Source organism: Chinchilla lanigera, unplaced genomic scaffold, assembly GCF_000276665.1.
Source record: "Chinchilla lanigera isolate Chin_1 unplaced genomic scaffold, ChiLan1.0 scaffold00026, whole genome shotgun sequence".
Classification (NCBI taxonomy): Eukaryota; Metazoa; Chordata; class Mammalia; order Rodentia; family Chinchillidae; genus Chinchilla; species Chinchilla lanigera.
Genome location: NW_004955427.1, coordinates 14,218,415 through 14,230,804, shown reverse-complemented (window position 1 = coordinate 14,230,804; position 12,390 = coordinate 14,218,415). Strand labels below are relative to the sequence as shown.

Below are 12,390 nucleotides of genomic sequence, written 5' to 3'. Positions count from 1 at the left end.
CCCCTAACAACAGCAGAGCATGGTACGCTGGCACAGAGGCCATCCTAAAGATCCCTGAGTGAGCAGCTCCATTTTTTCATTTCACAGGCAAGAAAAACAACTACCATTCAAATTTCTGCTAAATCAGTTAGCTATTGTGTTATAAAAAAGAATTCTACAATGAATAAGGCATAGATGGTGACAAGCATTTAAGAAACCTTCAAGGGAGGAAAAACTTCAAGTTAAGGAAATCCTATCAGCTGGCTTGATTTTCCTTTGAAAATCAGAAACAGAGGAGTGCTATTTGGTCAGGGGAAGCTTGGTTATTCAAAAAGTGAAAAGAATCGGGGCACACAGTTAAAAGAATAGCGACTTATCCTGAAATCAAGTTCATCAACACCTCCCGTCTTTGGAATCAAGTTGAAGTCAAATCCTTTCATAAGTTTAAAGTTCATGAATCTTCCAAGTCAACTTTCTCTTGGCCTTGTTATTTACATCACCATGAGGCTCAAGTTCCCAGAGTAGCCCACACAGGCCTATTAGACCCCTGGGTAGAGCTGTGAGTGTTTTTTATCATCAGCACAGACTCCATAAAGGTTTGTGGAATAAGTAAGTAATCTTCACCATCATTCCTTCTTCCTTCAATGTTGAAATTCATTGTAACAAGCATCTGTAACGTTAGAGAATGAGATTAGATAAACCCACATCCCACCCAGACTTTCCCATTATCTTCTTGCACCAGGGTGCTTGGGGGCTTACATAAAATGCTCATTTGTATAGCTGGTCCCTTTATCCATCATTCATGTATTCCTTCAATAATTTCCATGTCTGCACTATACAGTTTTGAGATCATCAAGGCAAGGCACCACATCTCCTGAGGAAGTCTCAGCTTCTTGGGAACCTCACTGCCCAAATCACTTCTTCAACACCCAAGAGAGAAGCTCTGAAAATTGCTGCTGTTGCTGCCTCTTCACGGGATAAACGTAAACAGGCCAGGTCTGCTAGGGACTGGGGTAGATCACCATTGCATTAGCCCCTGAAGCCAGGTTACTCTGCCTTCTGTGAATCTTGGGGCATGGGGAAATTCTTGGAGAGACTGCAAAATCTTATCAAAGGGCAGGCAATGGTTCACTTAAATATGAGGAAGGAAGAGATAGCAGTGCAAGTTCAATGTTTGAATATAAGGGCCCTGATTGATCAGCAACCCTGAAATAACCTCTTTCTATCTTTCTCCTTCTGTCTCCCTCTTTCTCACTTTCAAAATTTAGTAAAGGGGGCTGGGGATTTAGCTCAGTGGCACAGCGTCTGCCTGGCAAGCACAAGGTCATGAGTTTGATTCTCGGTACTGGAAGAAAAACAAAAACCAAACAAACAAACAAAAATTTAGTAGAAAAATAATTACCTGCACACCATAAAGTATAACTATATATATGTGTATGTGTGTGTGTATGTATGTGTATATATATATATATATATATATATATTTATATTGATATATAAGTGTCCCTCCTATCCTAGATTGCTACTTCCCTCACCCCCCTTGCTAAAACAAGAAAATAATTTTTTTTTTTTTTTTTTTTTTTTTTTGTCTTTTTGAGACAGGGTCTCTCTATGCAGTTCAAGCTGACCTTGAGCTTCCTCACTTTACAACCCAGACTGGCCTTGACCTTGTAACAGTCCTCCTGCCTCAGCCTCCTAAGTGCTGGGATTACAAGTGTGTGCCACATGCCCTGCTTAAGACACTAATATTCTTAAAAGATAATGCTTGCTACAAGCACACTCATGCATGCATGTGTGTGTGTGCATGTGCATTGTTACATGAAATAGCAGCAGACTAAACTCCTTCTAATGCTGGTTATTTAAAAGTAGTAGTTCGGGGCTGGGGATTTAGTTCAGCGGCAAAAGCGCCTGCCTGGCAAGCGCAAGGTCGCGAGTTCAGTTCCCAGTACCGGAGAAAAACCAAATAAATAAATAAATAAATAAAAGTAGTAGTTCATCTATAAAATGTAGAGGTCATCCTCCCAGGACCCAGGGCAGAAAAGGGTGGTAAGTGTATGGCCAGGGGGATAGATGGGGAATATCTAGGTCACCAGGGACAGCAGCAAGATGAATTATGGGGAAGTAGCCCTGCCACCCCTCTGGCCTCTTGTCATAGACAAAGCTTGATAAGATTCCTCCTCATTGTAGTAAGTATTTAGATCACGGTCAGCCACTAACTGCAGGGGAGTGGACTTCTGGGAAGGGGTTGATCACAGCCAACATGGCTCTCTAGAAATTCAGAAAGACCACTAGCTGCCACCCACTCTTCCTCCACTCTCATTACCCCTAGAATAGCAAAAGTTCCAAGTTTGGTGACCACCACTCAGCTATTTGGTGACCACTCTCTGAGCTGTTTCCTACATGATGCCAACACAAGCTTCTATGAGATGTTGGGAATTTTACCTGCTTCCTGAGAGACTCAGAGAATTTAGAAGTAGCCTACAAAGCTTCTGATGGTAGCTGTATTAGTCACTTTGTCATCACTGGGACAAAATACCCAACACCCACAACTTAAAGGAGAAAAGGTTTACTTAGCTCATGGTTTCCAGTGGGTTCCATCCAAAGTGAGCTTATTCCAAGGCAAAACCTTGGTTGGAAAAGGCTGCTCGCTTCATGGCAGCCAGGAAGCAGAACAGGCAGGGGGAGGATCTGGGGGAGAAAAATATATGCTCAAGTCACGCTCTCACGCGGCCCACCTCCCACCAGCCCCCACCTCCTAACAGCACATTCAGCTACTGCACTCATCAATGATGAGTCCTCTGATGGGTACAGCACCCCAAAAACCCACCTTCCAAAAGCCCCACCTCTAAATACAGGAGACTTTTGGGAAACATTTTAATCTAAACTCTGACATTCCACCCCTGCATCTCAGAAGGTTTATATCCATCTCATGTGTGAAATGCGTTTGGTCCATCCCTAAGAGTTGCCAAAGTCAACAGTTCCAGCATTGCTGAAAACTCCAAATCAAAAGCCTTCTCTGAGATGAAAAGCAAACTCTTAGCTGTGAGCTCCTGTAAAAATCCAAAGGGAAGTTAACCACTTCCAACATGCAATGGCACAGGGAAACATTCCCATTCCATAGGGAGGAATAGGGAAATAGACATAAATCAGATCAAAGCAAGACCAAAAGCCAGTGGGGAAAACATTAAATCCCATAGCTGCATGAGACGATCTGTGGTAAGATGTGAGCATCAAAGAAATTGGGCAGCCCTACCTCTATGGCTTTGCATGCTTCAGCCTATATGGCCTCCCTCTTGGGCTGGCTCCACTTCCTGCCTACAGCCTTCCTCAGCAGACTTTCCACATTCTTGGCATCTCTAACTTCCTCAGGTATCCACTGCACCTTCAACTTCTCTCACACAGCTTCATACACTGCCCTCTCAATACTCTTTGGCTAGCCCCCCAGTCCTTTCTATGGATGATGCCAAGGTCTGCTGCTGGTCTGAGAAGTAGTTGGTCCCCCTTGGACTATGGCTGCAGTGGCCTCTGAGTGCCTGGATGGCTGAGCACAGTAAAATGAATCCTAGGGAACCAATTCCTAAGGTGGCCCTTCTCAAGCCAGGAGGGGGCCCAAGAGCTCTCTTCTCAAATGAAAGCTTTATGCTTCTGTACCTTTGAGCCTAAGATGGGTAGGCTCTTGCTGATTTTTGAGATGCTTTCAAGCTATCTAAACCATTTGGCTTTTTTAAAATACTAATCTTTTCAGTAAATGTTAACCAATCACCTTTCAAAAGCCTCAACTTTGAATATATGACACTTTGGGGGGACATTTTAAATCTAAACCATAACAGTAGAGTTGTCAATAAAACACCTCACTGGCCACTGAGCACATTCTTTTCATTTTAGGTCTTAGACATTTCTCCTTTCCCTTCCCTATGATGTATGTTTCCAAAATTTATCCCAACTTATACCTTTCCTTTTAAGTTCCAAAAGTTCAGGGAGGCAAATAACAAATAATATAGTAAACAAATAATGAAAATAGCTGCTGTTTATTGTAACTAATACAATCACTACACAAGAAATATTTTTATATTTAGGGTGCTCTGGCCTCTTCGTAGCTCAGGTGATAAGAAGCAGAATGAGGGCCCCATATAACCACTGGTTGCTCTCATCAGCTCACATCTGCCCAAGGCCAGATTTTGGGTTGGAGAATTTCCAACACTTGGTGAAGATTGGGCCAGACATCCCAACAGCTGCTGACAGTGCCGGACAGGGTTCAAATATGCCATGTCATAGTGGCAGAGGGAGATGAAGGGTCAAAAATCACAGAACATTGGTTCTACCGTCAGATATGCTAAAGGAATGTGTCTTTCAGGTTGTGTACCTTGGTCCACTTACTGAACCTGTCTGAGCTCCCATCTGCTCATCTGAGAAAAAAGGCAGTAATGGCGCCTGTAGATGATGTGTATAAAGCCACTGGCACATGGCCTGGAAGATACTAGCTTGGTTCCCATTTCCATTTCAAGATGGAGCAAGTTTCAGGCTCTATCCAGGAGATTGGAAGAATTTCAATATCTGCTGGTAAAGAAGGCAAAGCTATAGAAGTCCCCTAAAAAGGAGTGGCAAAAGCCCCTCAGGCCATAAAGGAGGAACAAGGACACTTCTGAGTCCGTACTCTCTACTCTCTACTCTGACAGTCTTCTCGCCAGCTCTCTTCCATCCTGCCCCGGCCTAGTGTTGGGTTTCCCAGTGAATGCCTGCCTTCCATTCAGCCTCCACCTGCCCCACACCCCAAATTCATAAGAAGCCTCTCCTTTTCATTACTTTCCAACAATCCATTCATGCCTCTACCCCAGCAGGCCCTTTTCGAGCAGCTACAACACCCCCACAGGAGCCTTTGCCCTTTCCTCAGCACCCCCAGGCTGTACATGGAAGGGCTCACCTGTCTATCCAGACTCCCCTTCAAGGGCAGACACCATGTCTTAGCCATTTTTGCAGTTCCAGTCAGAGCACTGTCTAGCATATAATCATTGGTAAAGTTTTTTTTAAGTGAACTGTAAAAAACACAGAGATGAATTAACCTCTTATCCTCCAGAAGCTGACGGCATAAGTGTCTGAGACTGTACGCCCTCCCTGACCCGTGGCATTTGGAGGTGGAAGCCTCATGTGCCACATGGGCTGTGCTCCAAGCTCCCCGCTGAGATCTAATAGATGGCAAAATGCATTATCTTCTCCCCTTCTCTCACCCACAGGGGACCCCAACGTCTGCTCCATCTCCAACCCTGATTTTGTCATCTACTCCTCAGTAGTGTCTTTCTATGTGCCCTTTGGAGTGACTGTCCTCGTGTACGCCAGGATCTACATGGTGCTGAGACAGAGGAGAAGGAAACGGATCCTCACTCGACAGAACAGTCAGTGTATCAGCGTCAGGCCTGACTTCCCTCAGCAAGTAAGCACCAAGGAGGGGACATCAAGAAGATGGCACCAACCCCCAGCCTCCCAGCCTGTGTCCACGATGCCCATCATGCCTACACTGCCACTTAGGAAAAATAGATCTGACACTTATTTTCTAAACTGGTAGTGTCTATGTCTTGCAGGTAGGAAATCCAACCTCAAGAGTGCATTGACAGTCTCCTTAAGAACATTAGTTGGCAAGATGTTAGGAGAGTTTCTGGCTAGTTCTGCTTCTTTCAGTCTTATACTTCCTCCAAATGGCCAGGAGTCCCATAAAGTGGAGGTTTTATTTGATTTGGTGAGGTTTTATTTGATTTATTTGATTTGATGATATGACAGTTGTACCCTGCTCTGCTGGTGAGTTCTGAGAATCAACACTTTGTTCAAACCATTAATTCATTCCTGGAATCAGTGGGGTCCAGTGAACCTTTTTTTCTTTCCTGATCTGCCCTTATGGCAAGGCACCAGCCAGCTAATGAAATAGGATGAGTCTTTCAAAGCTCTGAAAAGAAGGGTTGTTGCCTCATCACTGATCTTCCATTCTTTCGGTTTTAAATTCTACTTATCCCAGTACCTGGCACATGGCGATGAAATCAAAGCATGAAAACTGACCACTTGGAATCTACTAGGGAAGGGACCATGGGAATATAATATAGCTTCTGCCTTCATGGAGCTTAAAATTTAAACAAGCAAATATATCTCACCTCCACTCAAAGCCAATGAGCAGCACAGAACTGAACAGAACGCTTGCTATATGTGAGATAAAGACAGTAACGCGCCCAAATGGGAAGTGCTCTAAAACTTACGAGAAAAGAAAGACAGGTGTGCTCAGAAAAAGATTTCATGGGCAGAGTTTGATCTTGAAGGCTGACAAATTTAGGTGTCAACATCAGTCTCTGATGACCTGAGTGAAGGTCAGACTCTCAAAGTTGAAGTCCCAAGGCTTGTGTAGAACACAGCTATTGGTCCCCATTCAATTGGAGGCCAGGACCCAAGGCCGAGGATGTGTGTACAGTGCAGTGTCATGCTCCATGGTTACGTAAAAGATGGCTCAACTCTGTAAAGTATAGCACACAACTGACTGTTTCTCCTTCCACCTCCCTAGTCTTCTTGCCTGCAGCTGCATCCCATCAGACAGTTTTCAATCAGGGCCAGATTCCCATCAGATGCCACGGGAAAAATGGTAAGTAGACCATGTTGTAGATCATAGCAAAAGAGTAAGAGACCTTTACTCAGGATTCTGCTTTTTTTTATTTAACTCCCCTACCACTCCAGAATGGAATCTACTGTAGCCCTGACCCCAGAAACATTTGTAATATGCAACAAGATTTGAGATTCTGCCTGATTAAACTTCAGAATGGGATTTGTCAATATTTAGAATGCATGTGACTATTGGACAGTATCCCAGTGACTGGAGCCAATGATTGGATCCAGGGACTTTTGGGTATGGTTTGAGATTGCCACCCAAAGCCACCTGCATCAGAGGAAACAGAATGTCAATGAAACATATATTGGAAAAGCCAAGAAAATTCAGGGAAGGAGACCTTCAGGTACCATATTTTCCACTGAACGGAGAAGCCCAAGATGATTTCGTGGTCACCCTAAGCCTTGTCTTTCCAATTCAAGCGAGCCCTGTCTCCTTGGCTGGAAGAATGCATAATAGAGCCTTGAGGGGTTGAAGACTAATATTCTTCTCCCTGAACTCCACATTATGATTAAATTGCAAAAACCCGTAATGAAGTCTGAGTCTCATCCAGTCTCTGAATAGTTAATTAACCGCGTTTACACAGGCTTTATATAGCAATGAGAAGCTCTTGGCACAACTTAAAGTTGCCTATGGCATATCCGAGGCCTGAGGAGGCTCCAAGGCCAAAGGAACAGTGTTGACTGCAACAGAAACTGAAGAATTGAGAGGCTGCATTGCTGGAGTGACTGAGAATCAACTCCTGTCCTATCATCTGGGAGTAGAGGTCTCTCCCGGCGAGACAAAGAGGAATCCAGTAGGTCCTTCTGTCGGTTATGGATAAGGACTTCCAGAGAGAGCTGAAAAACACACTCACCAACATGTAACCTTAGAAGAGCCACTTTCCCCCTGTAGGACTGAATATCTACATCTGTCAAAAAGAAGCAGAATGTTCCCCAGTTTTCCATTTCATAAGTACTCCTAAGAATTTGTCCTCACTCTCCTATTTTCACAAATAATACATCAGAAGTTAAATATTGTCATCTTTAGGTCAATATGTGCCAGCTTCTTCATAAACACCATCTTGGTTATAAGTTGTCAAAACAATATGGTTTTATTAATTACTAGGAAATCCTAGGAAAATGAACATCAAGAACATTTTTCAAGTATGTTCTTCTAGAATCTGTAAAAATACCACCAGAGTGGAGCCCAGTTTTAAAACATTTAATCACTGGAAATCCTTTTGCACTCACTTATTCCTTCAACAATGCTTCTGAGTGTGCCCAGTACATGAACACTGTGTATCTGGAACTGTGATTCTTTGAACTAATGGAAGAGAAACAAGGAGTCCTGTGACATTAACTAACTCTTGCAGAAAAGGAATTTATTGGAATCTGGTCAGGCAGCTTCACAGGTTGAGTGAGAAGGCTGAGGAACAGCTACAGAAATGTTGTTCATGCCTCAGGAGTAATCTGGTTAGAAGACAGAGGACACTGGACATTGAATTTCACAACTTAGACGACTTTCAAAGTCTGCCTGCTTCTCTAGTTTCAGTACGGAGTCTCAGATGTGCATCTCCAATTGCCTGGACTTGGATCATATGCCAAAGCTCTAGATGCCTGGGCAGACATGGGAGATGGGGAATGTGGCCTGAATCGCTAGCTTTTATTATTTATGTAAAGGGAGCTAAGGAGTCCTGCCTCCTATTCAAGGTAGACACAAATGTCTGAACCTTCAAACATGGAAAGAAGTTTAGATGTTGGACCCATACATATCCACTTTCTCCCCTGAGCAAAACAGCAGAAAAATTCACATCCCGTTTTCTACTTTCAGAAGTTACTCCTCCCTAACTCATTTTTTTCTGTTTGTTTTTTGTTTTGCAAATGAGGCTTAGAAATATTAGATTAACTTGCTAAAGAAATATATGTACTAAGTAGGAAAGCTGAGATGAAAATCCTGAATCTTCTTTTTTCTTTTCATTTTTTTAAACTTTCTATCACAGAAAATTTCAAAGATAGAAAAGCAGAGAGACGAATATAACAAAACACCCTAGCCACCATCAGCTACTTTCAGCAATTATCAACTTGGGGCTAATCATTTCGTCTATGCTCCCACCTACGTTCACATACCTCCCACTGGGTTATTATGAAGCAAATCTCAAGTACATTATTTCTCCTGAAAATATTTCTATAAGATCCTCTAAAGGATATGAAATCTTTTATAAAGCATATAATGCCAATACCACATCACACTAAAAAATTAGTAATAGTTCTCTAATGTCATTAAATATCCAATCAACCTTCAAATTTCCCCAGTTGTCTTATACATTTTTATGATTAGTTTGCTTGAATCACAATTCAAGTAAGGCCCATATTTTGTAACTGGCAGGTATTGTTGTTACAGTTTAATTGTTGAAAACCGAATCATTTATGGAGTTTCCCACATTCCAAACTTTGCTGCCTGCATCCCACTGGTGTCATCCACCATGTTCCTCTGTAGAATCAGGTCATTCTTTCTAACTCAGAAAGGCTAGGCTATAATCCTGTGCTCCCTCCTCAAGAGACTGCTGTGGTTATCTAATGTACTATATTAGTAGGTGCTTTGGAGTTGTACAGTCAAAAACGTGTTTCATTCCCATAACTTTCCATAATCCTGCCATTTTCTTAGTTCCTTCTTCTGTAGGTTTCACACAATGGTTTCTTACTCCGTCTTTGCATTTTCTTTCCCTTAAAATAACAGAATGTCACAATACTCCCCGAAATGTGAGAACCTTCTCTTTTCACACCCGCAGCCCCTCTCTCCTGGTCAAGCACACACAGAGCTGAAACGCTACTACAGCATCTGCCAAGGGACCACCTTGAGGCGACCAAGCTTCCAAGTAGGAGAAGGAGAACTGAAAAGGGACGAGAGGACTCGGAACTCCCTGAGCCCCACCGTGGCACCCAAACTCAGTTTAGAAGTTCGAAAACTCAGTAATGGCAGGTTATCTACATCCCTGAAACTGGGTTCCTTACAGCCTCGGGGGATGCCACTTCGAGAGAAGAAGGCAACCCAGATGGTGGCCATTGTACTTGGTAAGTCTGAGTGGGCATTAGGTGCGTTAAGTTAGGTTAGGTTCGGTTAGGTTAAGTGGAGCTGACAGTAGAGCAAGTAGCCACATTTGACAGAAATTAGAAATTCACGGACTATAATATTTATAAAATGTTTATAATACAGCTAAAAAGGTTTTGTATAAATATTAACGTGTAGAAATTCAAAAAACCTAGATGAAACTTATGAAGCTAAGCAAGTCACCTAATTAAGCTATATTTTGCAGGAAAAGGAATTATATTGAATAAATCAAATGATTGAATAAAAGTATGCATGTTGTACATTTAATAAATGTTTAATCATTTTAAAATATTAAGTAAAAATGATGATCTAAAACACTATTTTCATATAATGTGATAACAGGTTACTTTAAATACAGAGAAAAACAGATGGAAAGAAATTCAGCAAAATGTCAAAAGTAGTTGTCTTTTAGTGTGGTTGGTTATTATGGATCTTTATACTTTCCCATATTTATCAAGTTTTCCATTATGTATATAATCAAGGTTAATTTTTATAGTTAAAAAAAAAAAGTATAAGGGCTGGGGATATAGCTCAGTGGCATGAGTGCCTGCCTGTCAAGCATAAGGTCCTGAGTTCAATTCCCGGTACCAAAAAAAAAGTATAAGCATTTTTAAATAAAGAAATTAAAATTGATGTCATGGGTGCCATTAAGTTAAGGAAGGTTTGACATCACTGAAAAACCCCAGTGTTCTTGTATATATGACTTTAGTAGCACCCCAAGATGTACCTTTCCAACAGCAGGACCTGTGTCAGTCATGTGTGTAAGGTCTCTGTCCCTATCAGAACCTAGGATCATGTTTTGCATAGGTAGGCACTACATAAATACCTGAATTGAACTGAGGAGAAATGACTGTGAGGAACTACCCAAATGCCAAAGTAGAAAATTGGTACAGTAACAAAGGCCTGAAGTAAATCCAAGCCATTAGCATGCAGTTTTCTCATCTAAACAGAAAAATAAATGTGGTTGATCACACCTACTCATAGCATTGTTGGAAAAAGCAAATGGACATAGTAAACTTTCAGCATCGATGCTGACATAAAGCAGACAGACATAGGTCATTTTCATGTTATTGCAAAAGAGTAAACAAGCTGGGCATGGTGGTGCACGCCTGTAATCCCAGCACTCGGAGGCTGAGGCAGGAAGATTGTTGTGAGTTCGAGATCAGCCTGGGCTACAAAGTGAGCTCAAGGCCAGCCTGAACAGCACAGCAAGACCCTGTCTCAAAAAAGACAAAAAAAAAAAAAAAAAAAAAAAAAAAAAGAGTAAACAAACCCCTTACCTACTTTCTCTCTTCCTTTGCAACACAGGGGCCTTCATTGTCTGCTGGCTTCCCTTCTTCTTGACCCACGTTCTTAATACCCACTGCCAAGCATGCCACGTATCACCAGAGCTTTACAGAGCCACCACGTGGCTGGGCTATGTGAACAGTGCCCTCAACCCCGTGATCTATACCACCTTCAATGTAGAGTTCCGCAAAGCCTTCCTCAAGATCCTGTCTTGCTGATGGAAGGAAGAAAGGAGGCCCCATGCCAACCTCTAACTGCCAGGCTGCTGTGCCCACTGGCCAGGGCCTGCTCAGAAAGACTGTGTGATGTCCTGGTACAAAGATTCCTGGAACGAGATGTCCTTGCATGGCGGGTGTGACCAACTGCTTTCTGCAAAACAGAATGTTCTACCTCCCCAGCTTACATCTGACTTCATTCTGACAATCCAAGGGTTGAAAGCCCTTAAGTGATAAGCAATAATTGAGAAAGAAGCTGATGAACATGACTCTTCACAACACACACACACACACACACACACATCACTGGAGGCGTGATTCATTATAGTGAAAGATAAATGAAAAGATCTTGTCATTCTCAACTTTCCAGGGGTCCTTGAAACCTCGGCCAGTAAACCATCTTGCAGAACAGCCAGTCTCTCTTCCTTCAGACTTTCAACCGTCAGCACAGCTCACCTTTACTCTTGTGGGACCATTCCCTCCTCGTTGCTTTCTTCCTTCAATGTATGCTGAGATACGAAAGGCAAGGCAGTGTTCCTACCTCGCTTTAGAATCGAACTGGCTAAGTTGGAGAAGGGATTCCTCATCCCAGCAGACACTGTCCCACATTGGGACCTGTGTTTTTATTTTCCACCCTTGCCACCCTTTCATTTTAACTGGCTAAGGAGGTCTTTTGATGCTTCCCTTACTCTTTCAAGGCAATCTCAGAGTCTCAATGTCCGGAGTCATTCAAGATGGAGATGCTAAGGAGAAATGACAATTCTCACTGTTCAAAGTTCACTGTGGAACTTTGTGATTCAGTACATACCTTAATACAAGAAGATTGTCCTAGCCAGGGCATCTTCATCCTCTGATTAACAGAGTACATCCAGACCCTAAGACACTCACTAAAGAGTGTGCAAAGTGTCAGCACAGTCTCAGTTCTGAATAAATAGCAATGACTAAGACATTCTTGTCCTCAAGGAGTTCATTGTTCGCTCCAGTTTGCCCATTTGCTAATTAGCCTAAGGGTGGTAGGGACTCACCCAGACTGCCAGAGGACTTCAGAGCTGAGGGCACCAGGTAGAGTGGCTGTCCAAAGCCATCACATGGCACTTTGTAAAATCCTATGGAAATCCTAAACATCAACACTCCAAGGACTGAGATTAAAAGCATAACAAAAATAGTTTGTAAAAGCCATTC

General features: G+C 42.6%; 1 protein-coding gene across 2 annotated transcripts in view; it reads left to right on the top strand.

Annotated features, from left to right (window-relative positions):
* The window catches only part of Drd3 (dopamine receptor D3), a 32,660-nt gene extending 21,374 nt beyond the window's left edge, over positions 1–11,286 (top strand). The window contains exons 4-7 of one of the 2 annotated variants that reach the window (XM_013515045.1): positions 5,211–5,407; positions 9,387–9,530; positions 9,612–9,669; positions 11,015–11,286. In XM_013515045.1, coding sequence (XP_013370499.1) covers positions 5,211–5,407; positions 9,387–9,530; positions 9,612–9,669; positions 11,015–11,211 — 596 coding nt within the window. In that variant the 3' untranslated portion in view covers positions 11,212–11,286. Of the gene's footprint in view, positions 1–5,210; positions 5,408–9,386; positions 9,670–11,014 lie in introns of both variants that reach the window. The other variant, XM_013515044.1, reaches the window with a different exon arrangement.
* Positions 11,287–12,390: the final 1,104 nt, after the last annotated feature.